Source organism: Vicugna pacos, chromosome 6 (assembly GCF_048564905.1).
Source record: "Vicugna pacos chromosome 6, VicPac4, whole genome shotgun sequence".
Lineage (NCBI taxonomy): Eukaryota > Metazoa > Chordata > Mammalia > Artiodactyla > Camelidae > Vicugna > Vicugna pacos.
The window spans coordinates 59,782,167-59,805,701 of NC_132992.1; the positions used below are offsets into that span (position 1 = coordinate 59,782,167).

The 23,535-nt window shown below is 39.9% G+C and overlaps 1 protein-coding gene across 4 annotated transcripts in view; it reads right to left on the reverse strand.

Annotated features, from left to right (window-relative positions):
• Positions 1-23,535, reverse strand: part of CCDC175 (coiled-coil domain containing 175) — a 57,207-nt gene that overhangs the window by 1,126 nt on the left and 32,546 nt on the right. For 2 of the 4 annotated variants that reach the window (XM_072963133.1, XM_031679101.2), the window contains 8 exons: positions 23,113-23,248; positions 22,419-22,550; positions 17,055-17,193; positions 13,091-13,170; positions 11,715-11,867; positions 9,378-9,480; positions 6,299-6,342; positions 4,847-5,009 (listed from right to left, as the gene is read on the reverse strand). In XM_072963133.1, the coding sequence (XP_072819234.1) occupies positions 4,847-5,009; positions 6,299-6,342; positions 9,378-9,480; positions 11,715-11,867; positions 13,091-13,170; positions 17,055-17,193; positions 22,419-22,550; positions 23,113-23,248 (950 nt within the window). Of the gene's footprint in view, positions 1-4,846; positions 5,010-6,298; positions 6,343-9,377; positions 9,481-11,714; positions 11,868-13,090; positions 13,171-17,054; positions 17,194-22,418; positions 22,551-23,112; positions 23,249-23,535 lie in introns of those variants that run through there. The other 2 variants (XM_072963134.1, XM_072963135.1) reach the window with 2 other exon arrangements.

Here is a 23,535-nt window from a genome sequence, read left to right on the forward strand (position 1 = left end):
CATGCAAGTAATATGATTCAAAGTTCTCAAATGCAAAGAATTTCAGGGATATTTAGTACATATCTGCATTTTTAATTTGCTTTTTAAGAACACGACTAGAATAATTCATAGCAATTATGGTTGCTAATGTTACTAAATTTGTTAAAATGGTTATTAAAAATATGCAGAAACAACCCTTTTTCTAGCTCAGCTTTGTTTTGTCTTAGGTCCTTGTACTACATTGCTACTCTACTACAGTGTATGGTAATTATTTTGCTAACCAGCACTGAAAACGTAATTTAAAAGTTAAAATATTTTCTTGATTTGGGTCAATTAATAAATTTAACAATTACATTGTTATATATTTGTCTAAAACTGATGGTTTGCAAGGCTTGGCTGCACATTGGAACAAGCTGGACAGATTTCTAAAAGCACACTTGTGTCTCACCCCCAAGGATTCATAGTGAATTGGTCTGGGGTGTGTAGGCTGAGCAGAGAGGTTTTTAAAACCTCCTCCAGGTGATTCTAATGTTCAAAAAACTAGAGTCTAAACTCTTCCTAGTTCAGATCTTTATTTTTACAAGAGACCTTTTGACAGTTTCTGAGCAAATGATTTTTAAAATTATTTCTTACTGAAATTTTGATTCTGCTTTAATAACTAGGTTCTTTTCCAGAATGAAATGATCAAAATATAATTATATCAAGTCCTTTTCATCACAGTAACAAAAAGATAACTTTAACAGAGAGTTACACAAATTATTTGATCTTTCTCTAAAAATATCTCTTGGGCTAAATAAGGCTTCTACTCTACAGAGTGCATATCAAGATATTTGGTTAGCACACAAATTGTTTATCTGTAACTTAAGTTGTAGTATATGGTATAATACTCAGGGATTTTGGAATTTTAAAGCAAAAATTGATACTTCTTTAAAAATAATCTGTAGGCAGTTACTATTTGGTTTATGTATACACTAAGAATTAACTTATTTACCTCTAACTTACAAGAAAGATTGTTAAGGTAAAAAGTACAGCTTTTAATTTTCAAGATGAAGTCTGGCATTTCACATTCTGCCAAGCCTATCCCCCACTGCTGCCAGCTGGTACCCCCAGCACATCTCCACTCAGTCATGCTATTACTGTCCCCGGCCATGTTATGTCTGCTGCTCCTTCAGGAAGACATGGCTATGTATTCCTGGCATTCCAGAAGACTTACGGGTGCCTCTTTACCCTCCAGAGCCAGTCACTAGAAGTCCACTGTATTCTTATCGTCTCTTCACTTGTCTGTTTCTCACAGTGTGTGCGCTTTGAGGTTCAGGGACTGAGTCTCATTCAACTTATAACTGTGCCTGTGCTATAGTGCCCGGGCCCAAAGGTATTCAGTATGTTAATACAGGGAAGGCAGCACTTCTGAAGCAGAGCGCCAGAACTCACAGGGCTGCAGTGACACATTATGTCCAGAAGAGGGCAGGAGAGGGTTGTTAAGCTGGAAGAGATAAAGGGGCTTCTCTAGAAGCCCATCAGTGACAGAAACCATGCGACACAGAATAACCAAAAGCTGGGAGATAGCAGGTGGCTCAGAGATGGTCAAGTAATTCAAGGGGCCAAGGCTTACTATTACCACCACAGGAAGGCAGAAAATTCCAGGGATCTCAGTGCCTAAAGCATTATTTATTACTCCTGTTAGTTATCACCCATATTTTACAACCAAGGAAACTGAAGAGTGGAGGTTAAATACCATGCTGGAAGCAGAGCTGAGATCTTGTAACAGGTCCACCTTCCTCCAAAGCCTCTATGGCACCAGTGCTCCAGGAGCAGAAATAAGTGCAGTTAGGGAAACATAAAGCCTCCTTTACACCTCAGCTCCATTCCCAGTTCTTCAGAGACCTCTCTCGATGGAGCTAGGTCATTTCTCCCCCTTAGGTTCTCTCGCATTTCCCATGCCTCACCTGTAATACCCCTGCGACAAGAGGTTTACAGACATCTGTATGATACCTGATTCTCCCACTGTATCAGGGGTGGGCACACTACAGCCTGCGGGCAATTCTGCGACAACAGCAGGCCTGAGCAGTGGCCAAGAGACCTTACAGATGGTGAAGGCAAAAATATTATGGCCTTTACAGTCTGCTCTTGTAGGATGTATCTGAGGAGGTGACATTATTAACCTAGATCTGAATCCTGTGACTAGCAGAGGGAATGGTATTCTAGGCAGAAACTTAAAGGTGGTGAACAACACAGGAGGCTCTGCTTACAGCACAATTAGTATTTAATAGTAATAATTATTACTGATGATAAATGCTTTTGATTGAGTTACTAACTTTGATTTCTGGGAGAAATGAGTAGACTCAATAATCTGAAAATCTTTTTTGTATTATAAAACACCTGGAAACCTAGGAGTGGTGATCAGTTTCCTTTTCAGCGCAGAGCTGAATTTGAAAGCAAGCAAAGGAAATCCACAAGGCTGAAACAAATAGGGGGTGAGATCCTGAGGCAGGAGAGGGAGCTTGCACTTTGTCTGCAGCCTGGGGTGGGAGAAGGGAAAGGGTGTATTTCTCCATAAGCAGAAGGATGTCAGAGAGAAGACCCTGAGCTCCTTGCAGGCAAGCAGCTGGGACTGAGAAGCCTGCATAAAGATGGTATTTACCCCTCTGGGGAATGAAGGAGGGAGGGAAATGGAATAAAGCAGTCAATTAGGGATTTTGATTGCATCTGTCATGTTCTAGTTCTCGGGGGGAAGATGTAAGAAAATATGGCAAATGTTAAGATTTGTGCTTGATGGTGGATATACAGGTAAACAGATGTGTGTGTGTGATTTTTATACTTACAATATTTCATAATGAATATTAACTGGAACTTGTTCCAGCTTTCTAGAATAAGGGCAGTTCAATTAAGAGTCATATACACTGATTGCCCATCAAATAAACAATTAAACAATTGTACTATTTGGATGGAATAAGAATGAATGGCACATATTGCATTGGCCTATTTATTTTTATTTGGGTTGGTTTTCATTCAAAGCAACTATAACTCTCTTCTGAACATGATACTTTAAATTGAAAATGGAAATAAAAATTAAAATCCATGCTGAAAGGCTGAATATGAAAACAATGGCCAGACCATACATGACAAGAGAACTCTGGTCCACAGCCTCTGCAACTGGCCCAGATCAGTCACAACTTGATCCCTGACTTCCAACTTCCCTACTTTATGACCCTCCATCTAACTCAGGACCGACCAGAGAAAAGCCAAATACGCTCACTAATCAATCACATAGCCTGAACTCCTTCTAGTTAGCCTGTTATCAGCTTCCCCATGCCAACAACCTCCAATCAGAACACATCTGAAGCTGCCTTTTATTTTTTTTCCCACACTAAACCTTTCCCACACCCCGACCTGCCTCTGAATCTCTGCCAAAAACAAGTGATGGTGACTCTGACTCCCTTGCTCTACCAAGCTTTATGTCTTAGCTTGTTCTCATTTGGGTGGCCTTCTGCTACTCCCACGCTGCAATCCTCTACTTTTCCATAGGTTATCAATAAGACAGTCCTCAAAATATATGAAAAAAATGGAATATGATATTAGTTACTCAGTGGGTTTAGCTTTTCTATGTAGTTTATTTAAATTTGCTCTAATGTAAAGATTTCATCAGGCTTCAGGCAAAAATGGAAGATCTGCTCATGTGAAAATAGTGCAGTTGACACTTGGGGTTAATTTAGCTCAAAATTCTGCTTGATCTACAGTTGCTAGTGATGGCCTGGCCTAGCAAAGAAAATGCAGAGTGAAGGAAGACCCACCAGGGACCCTTATGCACTAAGACAGAATAAGTATCACCAGGCTGGAGTGACCAAGGTATCACCAGGGCAACCACATCATCTTTAAGGTTGGTAAGAAGGTTTACCCATAAAACTCCTTACTGGCTGCTAAAACATTATTTCTCTTGTCAAACAATACCCTCAGAACACTGGTTCTACCAAATATTGAGATGTTTTTAATCATATCACTCTCTCTCATTTTACTTTTCTTTTATCTCATTTTATTTTCTACAACTCACTTTTAAAATTGCTTCTCTAATGATGATGCTCTTCAAAGCCCTTCAAAATTAAACCTGAATAACCTCTAACAGATCCATACACTTGCCAGATGATATTATTTTCATTTTACCATTCCATCTCTCCCCTACGCTCTATTCTCTTTCCTTCTCACCATCCCCTGCTACCTCCTCATTCTCACTCTCCCATGGGATTCTACCCCAGGACATCTGGGCTGTTCTCTATAAGGATTCACCTGCATCCCTGACCTGGACAGAGTTCTGTGACCCTTGTGTCTAACATGACATTAGAGTAGGGGTAGAAGACGAAGCTGATATTCCTCTGGAGAGACTGTGTTCCACGCTCATGAGTCACTCGTGCTCCATGGGATGTGTTCACATCTCAGAAGCCCCAGAAGGCATCATGAGATTTTCAGAGAAGGCAATAATTGCTGTTTTTAATGCTAAACTCAGCTCAGGAAGAAAATTCAACATGATGTTTAATATCTTCACTTTAAGAAGACAAGAAAGTGTGTAAAAGAGTTTTAAGAGAGTTTTTTGGGGAAAAGTGCTTTTCAAAGATCAGAAAGGAGCTGAGATTCTTCAGTTAGTTAGGAGACTCACTCCAATGGAAGGGACACTTGTCCAACACTGCATTACCACATTCAACCCTGCAAATCAACACTCACCGAATGCACGTGACATTATTGGGAATGGATTATTGGGGATAACTAAATTACTGATTGGCATTTTTTGGGCTTTTTTTTTTTTTTTTTGGTGTCTCCAGGTACAGTAAAATAGGAGAAGTTCTCTGTTACCCAAAGCTCTTGAGGTGTTACTTACCAGGAAGGTCCATTTGTGATTCCTGTTCCATAAGAGAATGCAGCTCTTCAAGATTCCCTTGCAGCCAGACACCGATTTGTTCAATATTTTCATCTCTTGCATTCAGCTTTTCTATTAGATTTTTTATTTCTCGCAAGGTCTCATTACTGCTCTCTACCAATTCCTTTAAAAAAACAGCATTTGGGGGTGTATGAATATAAATTGCAACAAAATAAATAAAAATGTATTTCGTATGAGTGAATCATGTACAAGACAAAAACACATATGCAAAATTGGCGTTAGTCATGTAAAATAAGTGCACATACACAGCAAATTCACTAAGTTCTGTAAAAGATCTCAGAAAAATGGATTAGCAAACAAGAAGATTTAATGGGATGCTCACTGAACTCAAACCTTTAACTGGGCAGGGCCGTGGTGGTGGTGGCATAAAAAGCCAGCTCACCTTAGGAGCAGCACAGAATTGCAGAGGTGATTCAGCATGGCTTAAAGCTTAAGAGAAGGAACTTTGGAATCAGGCTGGATCCGAGCTTTAAATCCCCATAAGTTCATTAACTGTTAGGTCTTGGGCAAGCTACTTTAAACTCTGAAATTCAGTAGTCTCATCTGAAAAAGGCATTTACTAACACTTCCCTTATCCAGTGTTTTAAGGGTTGAACGATGATCCTATGTAAACTTTACTCAGAAAGTAGCAGAATCAGGATTTAAAGTCCCGTCTACCTGCCTCTAAAGTGGGGAGGGGTTGAGATGGTGACAGACAGATGGAGTTCAACTTTGTCCTAAAATAATCTTGTGTTCAGTTTGTGCTTGAAAAAAAAATTGTCATTTCCACATTCCCACTTTAACTGAGTTGGTAGAATGGGAAGACAGCTTCTCAAAGGATGAAGACACACAATGGGGTTTGGCACTCTTCAAGATAAAACAGCCCCCAAATGGAGTCACTTACATTAAGTGCCATGTCACCAAACCAATACTTAATTACAGTTTCAGTGCTCCTAGAAATGGAATCTTGAACCACCTCATCAGGAATCACCTAATCAGCACTACATCAGTAATCAGCCTGCTAGACCCCTGCTATCCCCTGCAGGACACTGGCCTTGCAATAACCAACTTGCTTTTCTGCCTGGTATAATTTCCTCGTTCCTGATCCCTGCCGCCTATGAAAGTCTTTCATTTTGTACCGCTTCTTGGAGCACCTTTCTATCTGCTGGATAGGGTGCTCCCTGACTCATGAAGTGTTGATAAAGCCCATAAGATTTTTAAAATTTACTTAGTTGAAATTTGTTTTTTAATAGCACAAAGGACACATTTTAGGATATGAGGGTCACACCAGCTCTGTCACTCCCCTGAAATCCTGACCTCCTTCCACACACACACACACATGCATGCACACTTATTAGGTAGGTAAATATCTTGGAAATATGATATTTATGGAGGCAACACAAAAAAGCTCACCTTAAGTGTACTTTGAAATTCGGCCCACAAATCTGAATATTGTGCTAAAATAAAGATTTTTAAAATGCAAAGATTACTGAAATAATTTGAACATTTTAATGAAAGTAATGCAACTTGATCTTCAAAAATTGTTTGTATCTAAAAATTACTACTTCCAAAACGTCAGAATAACTGGATCACACTTGCCCTCCCACTGTAAACAAGGAGAAAATAAGACCAAATATAGAAACAAATATATTGTTTTAATATCCAGTTTTCAGATACTGGAGAATGAGCAGCACAGGACTGTGATACTGCAAAAGGAGGAGACAAATGAGGTGGGCCCTGTGGTCACTGGGCTTTCCGCCGGGGGCACTTTCCAGCCCAGAGTGCAAGCAGAGCGAGGCAGTCTCGCACACAGACATGGAGATATGTTCAAAGATTAGCAAATCAGATCCAGCAACATATGAAAACAACAATAGCTTTTGAACAAGGGGGCTTTATCCCAGGAATGGAAGGTTGATTTGACATTCAAAAACTGATCAGTGCAGTTTCCTGTGCTAAAGTCATAAAGAAGAAATACCGCCTGAGCATCTCCGTAGCTGCCTGAGCAGCTGGGATCGGCCACACAGGCAGTGCATGCCTGCAAGACTGACGCTCCCCAATAAACACCCTGGACACCCAAGTCCCTGCGAGCTCCCCGGACTAGCAGCACTTTGTGTGTGTCACACATCATCGGTGGGGAAATTAAACACATCTCCGCAACTCCACCGGGCAGGAACACCTGCAAGCTTGCACTTGGTTTCCTCCATGTGCTTTTTCCCTTTGCGGATTTTACTTGGTATCCTTCTCTGTAATAGACAATAAACATTAAGTATGGCAACTTCTGAGTCCTGTGAAACCTTCTAGCTAATCATCGAGACTGAGGGTGGACCGAGGACCTCTGAAACAATCCTAAAAGCTGCAAAATCTTGCTGAGAAAAATTAAAGACATTCTAAGTAAGTGGAGGTATATTCTGTGTCCTTGAATTGAGAGACAATTTTGTTAAGATGTCAGTTCTCCCCAAATTGATTTACAGATTCAACACAAATTCAATGAAGATCTCAGAAGGTATGTGTGTGTGTCTGTGTTTATGTGTATGTGTAGATTAATAAGCTGATTCTAAAACTTGTATGGAAATCAAAAGATCTAAAATAACCAAAATAATTCTAACAGAGAAGCACAAATGTGGAGAACTTACACTACCTTATTTCCAGGTTGAATATGAAGCTACAGTAATTCAGGACAGTGTGGTATTTGTATATTAGATATTTAGAATAAAGGAACAGACTCATAAAATTGATTTTTTAAAAAGTCTTTGGGGTAATACAATGCTAAAAGGATAATCTTTTTAAAAATGGTGCCAGAACAACTGGATATGCATAAGAGAAATCAATGAAATTCAACCCTTACCTCACACCATACGAAAAAGTTAACTTGAAATGAACCAAGGCTCCAGAAATAAAAGCTAAACTAAAAACTAATAGAGAAAATATAGGAGAAAATCTTTGAGAACTTGGCTTAGGCAAAAATATATTGGACAAGACACAAAAAGTACTAACCTTAAAAGATAAAATCGATACAGTAGACTTTGTCCAAAAGAAATTTTTAATTTTTTTCCAAGATACTTAAGAAAATGAAAGTCAAGCCTCAGGTTTGAAAAAGGACTCATTTCCAGACTACATAAAGATTTTAACTCATTAATAAGAGACACAAGCAACAAGCAAAAGATCTGGACAGACACATGTGCGTTTTCCAGAGATGGCTCCCAAATATATTTCATCCCACATGCTCTTCCCCCAATATGATGTGGACACTCCTATTCGTGGTGATGTCTCCATCCCTTCACCTTGTACCTGGCTGACTGCCTCAACCATTCGAATATTGTAGAAGTAGCACTCTGACTGACAAGGTCAAGTCACAATAATGCCGTGAACTTCCATGTTGTTCTCTTGGGATGCCAGCTTCCAGAACATAGCAAGCCAAGCAGCTACATGGAGAGGCTGCGTAAAGGTATGTTCCCCTGAATTCAGCTGAGAGCCAGCATCAACGCTAGACCCAGGAGTGAGTGGGTCTTTGGATGATCCTAGTCCCCAGTCATCAAGTTGCCCAGCTGATGTCATATAGAGCAGATGTGGGTTGTCTACACTAAGTTCTGACCAAATTGCCAATTTGTGTGTAGTAAGTGATTTTTAATATTTGTTACGCTGTAACAGATAATTAGTTCAAAACACTTCACAAAAGATGATATACAAGCAGCCAAAAACACATGAAAAGATACTCAACAATCTTAGTCAAGAGGAACTGCAAATTAACACCACAATGAAATACCATTGCATACCTATTAAAATGTTAACAATTTTAAAGTGGTTTCTTGACAATTTTAAGCGTCGGTGAGGATGTGGAGTATGCCATCGCTAGTGGGATGATAAATCTGTATAATCACTTTGGCATACTAGCCATTTCTTATAAAGGTAAACGTGTTACACTAAAAATATAACCTAGCAATTCCAATCCATTGTATTCACCCAAGAGAAATGAAAAGAAATATTCTCCAAGATACTTATAAACAAATAGTAACCCCAAACTGGAAACAATCCAAATGTCCTTCAGCTTGTAAATGGACAAACACAATTGGTATATTCATTTGATGGAATACTACTATATAGCCATAAAGAAGAACAAACCAATGATACATGTATTAACATGGGTGGATCTTTAAAAAGTTTGCTGAGTGAAAGAAGCCAGGTATAACAGAGTACATGCTCTATCATTCCACTTGTAATCTAATCCTTAGGGACAGAAGACACATCAATGGTTTCTAGAAACTGGAGGTAGGGTGGGAAATCAACTACAAAGGGACACAAGGGACATTTTTCAGTGATGAAAATGTTCTGTATCTTTCTTGGGGTAGTAGTGGTTACAGTAGTATGTACATTTGTCAAAACTCATTGAACTTAAGATGGGTGCATTTTACTATATGCAAATCAGTAAAATTGATTTAAACAAAATGAAACTTTATTTTTTATATGTCAAGGTCACCCATGACACATTACTTACTCTGAAGAGCTATCAGCTGACAGGACAGGTCTTCTGAGGGGCACGTGAGGTCTTCTCCTCCCTTTTTGTATTCTTCTATGCTGTTCTTTATGTATGCAATATACTGAAAATTAAAGGCATGTGATTGCTCTAAGTCATTTAGTTATCATAGGTTAGATGTCCATGCAAACACTTAGCAAACATTTATTGATTGCCGCTCTGTGCTACCTACTGTTCTAGGTGCAAGGGTCACAGTGGTGAACATAGCCCTTGTCAAGCTCACATTCTGAGGAGGGAGGGAAAGGATCCTGCTTCCTAGCAAGATTTCAGCACCCAAATGAACGTGGTATTCTGAATTTGCCACAAAAATAAATTAAAAGGTATTCTGCCTAAATGCTTCGTGTCCACAGGAAAAAAAAAAACTGATCATTTGCAAAATGTGTGTGCAGTACATGTCACAAGGCAGCAATGCTGCCTCACTGGAGGAGTTCAAAAGACCTCAGAGAGATGAATTATCAAGTCAGGAATCCCCACGGGATTGCTCATCTCATCAGATGTCTCACTGGGTTGGGTGGTGGTGGTAGCAGTGGTTTAGGTATTAAAAGTCATAGGTTTCTTTTCTAAGTCCCCAATTCTTAGGAACTTCAAAGTCTCTGAGAACTCTGAAAGTATGGGCTTTGGGATATAAAGTTGGCACTGGCCCATTTCTTAGAGAAAAATAGTCAAATACTAGAAACTACTGACAAAAATCTTAGAAATAGTGCCCAGTACCATAGGAGGAGGAGACATGGAACTGTTACGTAGGACTGTTTATAAGCACAGGTTAGAGGGTCTCTCATGCAGCCTGGATCTCATGTCAGTTTTTGCATGGCTTGTTGGCAGGTTTGTAGTAAACTGAAGTGAAAGCCACCTTAAGCCAAGTCCAAGTCATCAAAGAGCTAAAGAGATTTTTCCCCTCAGAGTCTTACTTCTATAGGACTGTTTTTATTTTTCAATCTATTAAAAATTGGGAAAAAATATAAAGCCTCAGTTTCCTAATCTATAAGAGGGACATAATATAATATGCATATATATTTTCCAGGTTATCCTGAGTATCAGATGGGACTGAATCCCTCTTGTACATGAGGCATTGTGCAAAACACTTGGGATGCATTAACACAGATGCTGACCTTTGAGGTCAACAAGGTCTACCAGAAAAAATGATATTTGAAAAATTGCATTTCTTTTGCACTTTCAGTTTACAAAGAAGTCCCCTTCACCCTATGAATGAGGAGTCATTCCTTTAATGTTAACAGGACAAAAATGAAGCTCACAAGTTAAATTATCTGCCCAAAGTCACAGGGTGACTCATGAGGGACAGACTCAAGTAAATGTTAAGTATATATAAATAAGTAAACTTTTAACTTTTGAGATTGAGACTTTAAGGGGTTGGATGAACAAATTCCTTTGCTATAAAAAGAGCTGCAATTAATATGAAACAGGCAACCTAACTTTTTTAAATGGGCATAAGACTTGAACAGGTACTTCACTAAGAGAGTATCCAAGTGGCCAACAACATGTGAACAGGTGTTTCATTAATCATCAGGCAAATGCGAATTAAAACCACAATGGGACACGTCTACACAGTCTCCAGGATGGTTAATTTGAACAAGGCTGAGTTTCACTGAGAATGAGGGATAACTGCTCTCATACGCTACTGCTGGGAGTGGCAGTTAAGGCAACGTCTTTGGGAGACTGGCATTGTGCACTGAAGTAGACAATATGCCTCCCCATTGCTCTACAATTCCGCTTGAGATGTATACCCAAAAGGATATGTACACACACTCACCAAAAAACATGGATTAGAATGCTCGTAGCAACACTCTTTGTAATAGCCTAAACTAGAAACTCTCTAAACCCCATCAACAGTAGAATGTATGAATAAATTGCAGTAGTCATACAAAAAATACAATTCAGAATTAACAGTGAGTGAACCATAACTTCACTCAACAATAAGAATGAACCTGGAAAACATAATGTTGAACGGAAGAGTGTATATTGTATCGTTCCATACATGTAATGGATGGCAAAACTTGTCTATGGTGTTCGAAGTCAGTAGAGCATTGCCCTTGTGAGGAGGTTAGTGACAGGAAGGCACACAGAAGACATCTGGGTTCTGCTGATGCTTTGTTTCTTGATCTGAGTGCTGGTTACCCAATGTGTTCATTAAGCTGTACACTTATGATCTGGACACTTTTCTGTGTGTACCTTAAGTTTCACTTAAAAAGTTTTAAGAGTTACTCTTTTTCTTCCATAACTAGTACAGGTGTAGACAATCAACCAAGATCATTGTGCAGAGTGAAGTGCTCTTGAACTTACCTCTTTCAACCTTTCATTTTCCACGAGCAAAGCATCTGCTTTTAGGTCATGTACATAGATTTCATTTTCTAAGACCTTCAGAATTTCAAAATGAGTTCTGATTTTATAGCTTTCGTGATCTCGTAATTGTTTTAATTCATGCTTCACTTTATCCTGTTCACACATAAAACCCACGATTATCTCAGAGTTCAACGAGCAGGGCACCAGTGTATTAAGTTGCCTGGACCACATTCAAAGATGGGTTCTAGTTACAGCTGACCCTTGAACAAAGCAGGAGTTGGAGGTGCCAACCTCTGCACAGTCAAAAATCTGCTTAATATAACTTTACAGTTGGTCCTCTGCTTCCCCAGTGTCTCTCATCCACTGATTGATCCAACCACGGATCATGCAGTACTATAGTACATACTCACTGAAAAAAAATCTGCACGTACGTGGACCCATGCAGTTCAAGTCTATTTTGTTAAAGGGTCAACTGTAATCCCTTGACCATCAGCAGAAGCTGTGGATAACTTCCCTTGAAAAATTTAATATGAAACTACAAAGCTAATGGATTCTGGGAAGCAAGTTTATGGATCCCAAGTTAAGAGCCCAAGTTAAGTTGTTGAGACAACTTCACAAACTAGAGTGTACTTTAATCTATGAACAAATGCCTGGCAAAAATGCGGGAGAGGGAAGTGGAATCTGTTGACGTTCTTTCAGGGAGGATTTAATATTTCTCAAAGGAAGAAGAATATTACTTCATGGATTTTTCATAATTCTCTACAGTTTACTGAATTCTCCAGTCAGTTCTTGATTATTATACTGTTATAAATTGCATAGACTTTATTCATTGTATAATTATCCCTAGCAATATATTATTAAGGAAACAGAATTGTCTATACGGTATATCTACTTACAATTTTCTACTCCCATAATGCATTAAAAGTTACTTTTGATATCAGCAAACCTCAAAGAATAGGTTTCTATTTTTAATTAACCAATTCCACATACATTCACTATTGATTATAAAATTTAAAAAGGTACTAAACCTCTTATTTACTTGCTCTCATTTCATTCACTCCCTCAATCCCTGCTACATTTGCCCATTTATCCTTGTCTTTATATGAATTTACCAGAATCATAGATCTGAAAAGACCCTTAGAAAACATAATCCAGTCTCTACCTTATAAATAAGGAAACTGAACTCCCCCCCACACACACACATACATACATATATATGAGTGCATTTTGTGACTAGAAATTTCAAAACATTGGTATTAACAGGATAAGTTTAAAAATGTGAATTTCTTGAAAACGCTAACAGTGCCAGGTAAGTATTACTGTCTAAATACACCAGCATTCTAATAAAAGAAAAAATGGATACGTTGACTCTTTACCGCATCGTTAAAATATCTTAAAAAGTCTCTTGACAATTGAGCAATCTGATCATTCAGTAAATTCTGCTCCTGCTTTTGTGCTATAAAGGAGGGAAAATGAGAAAATTACTATCCACAATGTTCTTTAATTAAAAAAAATTAATCAAAATAAGATACATGCCTGGTTTTAAAAGCAAAATACTATTATAAGACATATTTCAAAAACTGGATGTTAGGTGCTCCCCAAGGCTGCATTTATCCATGGGTTTGACTTCTCAGAATCAACTATTTTTAACTCATTTAAAATTTTCTTCTTCCATTTTCTTTAAAAAATTTTTTCTTAAAAAATGTTTATATGGCTATTTCTTGATTTGTCACTTTAAGATATTTTCTACTTACTTCCTAATATAGTAAAGGACATAGCATGCTTACTCCCATCCCCACCCATCCCCACAACCACCACGTTCCCCCCTCTAAACTTCCCATAAAACTGTAGATTTTGTGTAAATGAATTTTAACTGTTTAGATCAATATAACAATGTAAATATTATTCACTGATAAGACAAATGGTGTAGTATGATTACATTTCCTTTCTTGTGTAGTTTTTTTGTTTTTCCTAGAGTTAACTACATTTAAAAAAATTTTTTTTGCTTCATTTTCTATGTACATATCATTAATTCCTATCAAAATCTACAACAGAATTGTAAGATCTTTCTGAATATTACTTCTCACATGGTCAAACCCCTTAAGTAATCCATCAGATCCATCTCTGCCCTTCCCCACTGCCTGCTGTACATTTGTCTTCAGGCCTGCTGCACAGCTGACCTCCCGGGACTTCCCTTTGCACCTCTCTCATGTTGGATCTCCTCTTTCTCTTGACATATTTCCTCTGTTTGTTGAAGCAAATTTTGTGTAGCTTCTTGAGACAGAGTTAATGAGATATTTTGGTATCTTGCATATCTAAATATGTCTCTATTTCTATACCTATATTTGACTGATAGTTTGGATGGGTGTCTAATGTTGGAAATTATTTTCTCTCAAAACTTTGAAGGCAATGTCTCCTAAGTTCTGTTAGGATATTGATCTTAAGAAGGCTAAAACAATTACGATATCTCATCTTTTATGTGAGAGCTGCTTTTTTCATCTAGAAGCCTTCAGGAACTTCTGTTTTTCTCCTGAAATCCCAGAGTGATGTGGCTTAGTCTCTTTTCTTTCATACATTGTATTGAGGGTTTGACAAGTCCTTTCAACTAGGAAAATCATATTCTCCAGTTCTAAGAAATATTTTTGTATTAACTCACTGATAACTCTATACGTCCCATTTGTTTTTTCAGTCTTCTTTTTCTGGCCTTCCTATTAGATATTTGCTATCTCAGAATAGTTTTCTAATTTCTTATTCTTTTATCCTGTTAGCCCCTTATTTTTTGTTCTGTTTTCAGGGAAATTCCCTTAACTATTCTCATAATCCTCCTGTTGAATTCTAAACTTTAAGTTGTTGTATTTTTTAATTTCTAAGAGTTCTTTTTTGTTCTTGGATTGTTCTTTCTTTTAAGCATCTTGCTCTTTTCTCAAAAATGCACTATCATTTTTCTCTAAGAATACACACATATAGTCTCTATAATAATGGAGACTATATATGTATTATACAGAGAAAATATATACTCTCTGAGAATATATCTTTAAAAATCGTCTTATGTTCTTTGTGTTGTCTGTTTCCACCAAGTTATGTTTTTCTATCTGCTTTAGTTTCTGTCTTTCACGTTTGAGTTTTTCCTGAGATGTTTGGTGATCTTTGACAACCTAATCCTATTTAAGAGTGAAGGACTGAAATGTTTGGCTCCTGGGTAGGCATCACTGATCAGCGATCAGGAAGGGAGCAGCCATTTTGTTGTGGGGCTCTCCAATATAAGATTCTGTGGGGACATTTCTCTGAAACTGTTCCGTTTCCTTGGGGAAGAACCCAACCATCTTCTTCAGGGCAGGGAAGGGATTACAGAAGAGTCATAACACAACTGGCTGGCAACCTTCATCAAGCTAGGCAGTAAAAGGGGGTCTCAGAACAGTACCTGTCTTCTGTCCTCCCTCCTATCTGATATCCTCAAGTTTAGAACCCTCCGGCCCAATTTCTCTGCTGGCACTGGGGAGGAACAGTCACTCAACTGCCCAGAAGAGGCCATTTGATCTGGAGGTCCACTTGCTTGCCATAAAGACTTTCAGCCAATCTTTAGCCCCATGACTCATTTCTGTCTTCACAATATTCTAGTCTTCCAATGTCTAAGACTTCCCTGGTCCTGTGGAGAGAACTTCCTGCCTTCATGTGGTGCTTCTCTGCAAGCACTTGCTCTTCATACTTCTCTTTCTGCTAATACCTCTATCCAATTACACCTTCCAAAAGTTTGCTTGTTATCAGCTGATGTCTTCTCTGCCAGTCTCTTTGTACTTGTGGGTTTATATCTTAAAAAAAAATCCTTTGCATATATTTTTGTGAAGTTTCATTAGGGAGCAAAGATAGATACATGTGCTTTATCCAACATATTTAACCACAAGTCACAGTATTATTCTTTACGTGTTCTAAGCCCTTGTATTCTACCCTTTGTAAGTCTCACTGCTGGCAGGTGACGTGTATTTTCCTATTCTCTGAAGTACATTGCTCTTACGTCCCCTTTCCTTCTTTTCTCCTGCCTTCCCCTCTTTTCTCTACTTTCTTCAGTATTTTCTCCCTTGTCTGTGTCTTAAGAGAACCTTGCAACATACTGCAATATGTTGCTTACTTTCATACTCATAGTGTTTCTTATCTCCTCTCCATAGTGCAAGAAGGGATGGGGGAAGGTTGGGGAAGTAGAAAATTGGGAATGGAGTACATATACATCATAAGTCTTGGTAAAAGACCAAGAAAACCTCATTAGACTAAATGAAAACCTGACAAAAGTGGAAAATCAACTGCGGAATGGGAACCAGATCAATTAATTACACAGGTACTTATTCTTACAATATTCTTATATTCTTTAAAATTGACCTTCTTTGACAATTACCACTATTCACCCCGAATACTTATTTCACATTTGAACGTACTGAGTTTCCACATGACTGCCTCGTTTTGACACACTGGCTTTAATTCCCATCCCCACGTTCATCTATGCCAGCTGGTCAGTCCCACCCACCACAGTGCACATTTTTTACTCCTGTTTCAGTACTTTCTGTAATTTTTGGTCCTGGCCTTTTGATTTCCATGGCACTTCTTCCATCATCTAGAAGATGGAAGTGTTGGAAGTTGTCCTGCTTGACAACATAAATCCTTGGATAATGATCCTTCACTCCCCAAATTCAAGATAAGACTCACACCTCTAGGTATTGTTCTGGATCTTTGAACTTTTGTGTGCACAGTTGGATGACCACATCCATTTTTTTGTGGAGAAAACAATTATTTTTATATAAAACACACACATGGTTGTGCCATGTAAGAGAATGCAAAATATGCATACTTTCAGACACATCTCAGTCCTCTATGAAGCCCCCAGATCTGAGGCAAGCTTTTATCTATCTCTGCCTTAGAGGCAGGTTAGTGAAAAAAATCTGATGAGTACCTACCCGATAAACGGTTAAAGTCATAGCTGGAAACAGGATATAATATGTACATTCATGTTAAGAAACAGAAAAAAAATTCTCCACAGGGCAGGAGATCAAGGAGTAGGTTTTATCTTTACCAAGTACAGGGAGAAACCATATAACACAGTTGCTACTAATTTTTAATTTTAAAGTCTTTAACAGAGAAAAGAAAAAGTCTGACAAGCGTTAACGGTAGGATTGTGGTGTAGAGGAGAGGAAAGTGGTAGAAGAGGCAAAAACCAGAGAATAGAGATTAAAGGTGATGGGGAAAGTTGGAAGAATTTCATCCTGGCTTGCGATGAATGACCCACCTTGTTAGAAGACAACACTGAAATCCTTACGGGGGCTGGAGGTCAGTTACTAAGTGCTTCATACGTACCTGTAAGAATATCAGCGAGCTCTCTGAATTTTCTGTTTTTGTCTGTGTACTCTTCTTCTGCGACCTGAAGTTGTGGAAGACACTCGCCTAGCTCATCCTCCTTTATTTTGTTAATTTGCATTTCCTTGACAAATCTTTGCTTTAAAGACAGTAAAGCTGATTGTGAGGTATGATTTTTGGAGAATTCACACAATATTCTAGAGCAGAAGATAAGTTCTTTGTCTGTCTTGGCTCCTCCTAACCTAAGATACACAGAAAGGAATCTGGCACATACCAGACATTTAATAAATACTTGTTGGCTGACTCACTGGCTCTCTGGCAATCTATAATGTTAGGAGATTAAATTCACTGGGCTCTTCAAACATCCTTTCATTTCTATAGCTCTACTGCTATGTTTCCATTAATACTACCATGAATGTACCCCAAAAACATATTTGAGAAAATTTCTCTTATTTGATCATATTTTATGAAAAAACAAAACAAAACCAGCAGTGAAACAAAATATACACAAGTTCTAAGAAATGTGGATGTAAGAATGGGCAGAGGATAGAAATAAATGGATATAATACTACAATAAATATGTTAAAAGTACACAAAGCAAAACATGAAAATACTTGCTTATTTATTCAACCTCAGGCTTCATTTAGTTTCAAATGGAATATCGTTGAGTCTCTCTTAGAAAGTCAGGGTGGATTTAAAATGGTGACTAAGGCAGAGACAGACAACTGACATTTATCATCCATCCCCTGCCCTTCAGTATCAGGACTTCTGAGTGTTAGCTGAACATACGGCTGCCAACTAGAGTTATTTCTCAGCTCCCCATGCAAATGGGTGTGACCAACAAGTCTGTGAGCAGAAGTGGTGTGTGTCCTTTCTGCATCCTGCCCCCACAACAGGGAGGGGTATGTGCTCCCCAGGTCCCTCCTCTCTCCCCTAGCTGGAAGAGGATGAGAATGCAAGCTGCCACTTGGTCCCACAGATGTCAGCCTCATGACAGCCCTTGACCCCTTCCCTTCAGCCTGTACCAGGAAGAAGAAATAAACATCTCTCTTCTGTAATGACCATGTCAGGGGGTCTTCTCAATGAGATACTCAGACTCAAGAGTCGAATAGGCCATGCTTGACCCAGTATACTCTTAAAAACTTTAATTTTTTATTTCTATCTAAGTTGCACATACACAAAATTTGAAGGAAACCCCAAGCGCCAGCAACTCCAGACATGCTTCCCCAGTGGAGGTGTCCTCACAACACAGTCGACCAGAGGCTAGTATGTCCATTGACCTCACCAGAGGGATAGCTTGAGGCAAGAGAAAGAGACCCACAGGGGTGGGTGTGAAGGCCTCCCTGGCTTAGAAGCCTCATGTTCAAACAGGAACCAATATCGTTCGTGCATAACTTTCAAGTCCATGCAAGGGACACGCCCATTTAAAACAGGCACCAAACCCGGGAAAGCCCAGTGCCCTGATTGCCCACCAGTCTTCTGGTCAATAATGGGTCGGTCCGTACAAACAAGGTTGTCAGGCAATACAACTGATAATCTACCTTTGTCAGCCTGCTAGGGGAAGGAGCCAGAAAGTCAAGCCAAGCTCAACTTCCCAATAAAGGAGACAGGGTTTGCTAACCCTTTACTATACATCTGGCTTATGTTCACTGTGTTTTGGCATCTCTTTGATAGAACACTTTGCTTGCACCCTGATTAATACAGTGATATGCTGGCCTGATATGTTGCAACCCCCTCACCATCACCACCAAATTGCCATCATTAGAATCCTTATGAGTAATACAGAAAGGCAAACATGTACATAAAACACCATACTGGAAAAATATTACAATGCAGAAGCAGGAGTAAATTTCTCCAGACTGCAGTGTTAAGAAACTCAGTCATGTATTACCTATGCTGTTTCCTAAAAGAGAATGGCCTGGGGTTCGATAAGGAGGCATATGGTTGCATTCATTCATTCCCTTCGCCAACACCACCCTAACAAGAAACCATGTTCTGGTTTTTGCTTGGAGAGAGGGTTTGGGTAGCAGGTGCTGCTGCAGCTCAGGCAAGGTGCTGTTTGTCTGCTGGCTCAGCTTCTTGGAGGTGGGCAACCAGTCAGGCCCGCAGCTTCTTCAGATCCTTCAAATCCTGTCTCAGCTTCCCTGATTTCTGAGCCGGGTGCATACATAGCTCTTCTTCTGCTGCAACACCTTGGAGTTGGAGCCTTGGACAGGAGAGACCAATGCAGGTACCAGTTGATGCTGGTGAGTTCTGCTCATCCTGCGACTTCCAGTTTGACCCTGCTTTCTCCATTTCCTGTCCATCTTTCCTTCCACAAAGCCTGCCTGCTGCCTTTAGGCCCCAGCTGACAGACTCACTAGACTGTGTAACCAGCTCCCACAAGTGCAGACGGCCTAATCCTCTAATAAACCCCTTGCCTGGTGCTCTGCTTCTCTGACTGAACCTTGCCGATACAGGGCTGTAGGGCCTGGCAGATCCACCTGTGTTCAACGTTGTCTTTTCAAGATGAGAAGGATGTAGAAAGCTGTGCAAGCTCTGATAGTAGTGGAGGCCCCTGGGTATCGGAGCCACGTCTACAGAAGACTTAGTCACAGCACCGCCTGTGCTGAGAAAACACCTCTCAAGATTTGGAAGTTTGTATTCTGAACCAGTGACTAATATTCAGAGCTGTTTTCCTTGGAATCTGTGGGTCAGGGGCCCAAGTGGTGATGGGACTCCTCACTATGAAACCTAATAATTTTGCTTTCCCTTGCCGTGAACTTGGCTCTGTTGGTTTAGAGACCCTGCTACTGGTGAGAAGAGTGATTCCACCAAGGGTACAATAATGCTTCCATACACTGAAATCTGAGGTCATTTCCTCCCCATTTCAGGCTGCTCGTGCCACTGAACTAAAGGCAGAAATGGGATTCCCATGTGCCTAGGGTTATTGACGATGATTATCAAAGGGAAAAGGGATTTATAACAATGGCACAAGGCTGCCACCTGCTCATGTCTTTGTATAAATGAGACACAGGGGGACACAGCCTTGCAGCGGGCTCACAGCCTGGCAAGTGGACCGTCTGCAGTAGTTTTCTCATCTGCAGTCTTGTACTTCTAATTGACTTATTTTGCCTAATTGCATTGTATGTGTGAATGCAATGTTAAATTGTGTCCTTCTCTTATTCCTGACTCTTAAGAGGTTTGCCCTCACTGGTTTACCATTAAGTAGGACTGGTGAACTCAAAAAATGTCGAGATGCTGGCTACTTCCAAACACCTACTTGAACCACTAGGCATATTGTTCTAGTTTCCTAATTGGTCTTGCATCCACCACTGCTTTCCTAAATTCTACTCAACATAGTAGCTACAGGGGTCCTATTTAAAACAAAGCATCCACAATGTCCTATAAGGTGTGGCAGACCTGGAGTTACCCACTGTAGATTGCCCCTCAAGGAAGAATTCACTGCCCCATGGCAAGGAGTGGTTAGCTGACAGCCTCCACCAGTTGGATCCTTCAGAGTGGACTGGATATCTAGCCAAGAGGATCCTATTTGAGGGGTAGCCTCCAATGAACTGCATGAGCAAGGAGATGGTACAAGGGTGGAGCCATTTCTGCCCAAGGCAGGCCTCTTCTAAGGGACAATCCTTGCCCTGGAGCTCCCCAGAGCAAGCCTACAGTTTACATAATGGCCTGATGACTTCCCCTGCCCCCTTCCCTAATAAACCTTTGCACTCCTAATTCACATCAGCATTTGCTTCTGGAAGATGAGTCCCTGGCCCCTCTGGCACTCTCCCCCATCTGACCAGCCAAGCTGCCTCCTTGTCATTCCTCAAACAGGACAGTCCTGACCCAGAACCTTCACGCTCAGCATGCCCTCTGCCGGGAGCGCCTTCTCCAGATACCTTCACGTCACACTTCCTCGTATCCTTCGGGGCTGTAACCTCCTCTGACTCCCTGTTTAGAATGGCACACGGACTGCACTACATACACTCGCCCTAGCCCACTTCCCTTTTACTTTCTCTGTAACATTTATCACCATTGAATATATCACATGTCCTACTGTTTATCTTGTTTATTTTCAATCCCCCATCCCAACCCCACTGGAATGTAAGCTCCATAAGGGCAAAGCTCTTTGGGTTTCTTTTTTTTTCCTTTTTAAAAATTTCTGTTCTGAAATGCTCCCCGCCTTGCCTCTTCTCCCTTCTGTTTCGGCTCCTTTTGTGCGGATTTGAGCAGTGCTTTCTTTCCGTTCTTTGTTCCCTGACTTGTGCCAGTTTCCATTTCCCCTCTTCCTATTTCTGGCCATCCCCTTCTGATGTCTCTCCTCTGAGTTCCTATATTTCCATATTGCTGATCTTCCTTGGCACTTCTGTGAATTTTTTTCCCTTAAATTCATAGAGAAATGTTGAGTCACAGTTTTCACCTGTTCCCGCACCAATTTCCTGAGAGTTCATTTATTGGAAAGTTTTGTGCCTTCTTCGCTTGTTTTCCTCATAGTATTTCTGTGTGGAAGACATATAGACTTCTTTTTTATTATTCATATTAGAAAGAAATGGCTTTTTCTGGGACCGGTTATCTGCAGAGGGTTTCTGCAGGACCTGGCAGGGTGTGTGTGGCGGGGGAGAAGTGGGCTTGGACCAGAGTAAGATCTAAACTTTGAAAGGCGGGGGCTCCCTACTCCCTTACTACAGGAGGCACTCTGTCTTCCAACAAAGTTCCTCTTTGGGTAGCCAGGCCTTTTTTCCCTCTTGAAACCGAATTAAGTTCAGGAAGCCTTCTATGACCATCCCTCTTCTCCTCGGCTCCTCTATCAATGGTGGTCTCCAAGAAACATGCCTTTGCTGTCAAGGTAACACCATCACTTCGAAAAGGTTTGTTTTCTGTTGTGTTTCTGGAGAGCTCCCCCCTCAGGGCCCTCTGGGTCCTTCCAGTGCTTTTTCTCTCCACCTCTCCCAGCACCCAGGCTCTTTTCTAGCCCAGGTTGGCTCTTGGCAGTTCCCAGGTCAGTATGATGCCCTTCCTTTGAGGAGGACTTCTGAGATTGGCCTCGCTGGTCTCCCTCACTGTGCCTGACTTTCCCCAGCCACTCCTGGCCCAGCTCTGTCTGTATGGTTTTCTCCAAAACTCTACCTGCCTCCAAGGACTTTGCCAGCGCTTCTACCTAATTTAGAGTATGTGGGGATTTTATTTTTTTAACTGAAAAAAAATATTTCTTGTTGTTCTATTTCTTTTCTTGGAAAAGTAGAAAGATACAGAGTTAAATTGTAGTCTTGTTCATCCTAGAAGATTTAGCTTACATTTAACAGATGAAAATCGCATGTAATATACCCTCCCATGCATAGAGCCATCAAAAATTGTTCTTAGATGTAAAATAAAATTTACCTCATACTTGCTCAACTCTTGAATTAACTTTTTTTCTTTGACAACAAATTCCTCCTCCTCTCTTTTTAATTCTAATGTAAGTTGTTCAATCTGTGCCAAAAATTCATTGACCTTGTTTTCTCTAAAATTGGTCTAATTAGGAAAAAAAATGAGGATTTATCATTTGTCTTGCAGCAGTCAGTCTTATATTTTTCAAAAAGCCAGGCAAATTAATATCTCTTTGCATAAGACTTGGCTCTGATTTCAGGTTATATTATTTCTTAGTAACCACTGAGATGGATCTTTTTTCCCTCCAGAAATTAATTTCTTCATCAAACAGTATCTATAAATGATATGAGGAAATGGGGAATGGGAATAGTGAGGGACGAAGGGGAGGTAGAGGATAAATACAGAAGCTAAATAAGTGCTGTTTAGTCTCTTTGTTTTTAGAGACAATTCCCCTAAACACTATCCTCAAGTTTCAGTTAGGTGCTTCAAAGGCATATTCTGGAGAGAACTGTCACTTTGCTAATTCCTATAGTTAATATACAGCAAATGGATACATTTCCTAAGACAGTTGCAGAATTCACTCTAAACATGAAATCAACAAAAAAGGAAAATACATTTTAATAATGTAAGGTGTAATGAAACACTGAAGTAGTATTACTGACATGCAACACAGGGAGCAAATACTAAGTTCCTTGAATTCTCCTACCTCTTGTAGTAAGTCGCTGCGTTTAAGTTCAGCTTCCTGAATTTTATTTATAATTTCTTGCATTTCATCCTTTACCCTGGCAGTCCAACGTGCATGTTTTTTTAGTAAACAAGCTATTTTCCACCGAGTTATGCCACTAGAGATTAGAACAAAAAGAATTACCATCAATTTGACATCACTGTTTACTGAAAAGATGAAGGAATTCAAAACAAAACAAATTATACAAAATTGCGCCATTGATGATGCAGACTAGGCACGTTAGTGGAAAAAATAAGACAAAACATTAACTGCCTCAATGCCATCTCTGCCAGCTGCTTCACGTTAAGTGGTATCAGTACATCCAACAGGTCAGCGGACAAACCACACTTGGTAGCTCGCCTCCTTTAGGTAAGCGGGGAAGGCTCAAGGAAGGGTGGGAAAAGA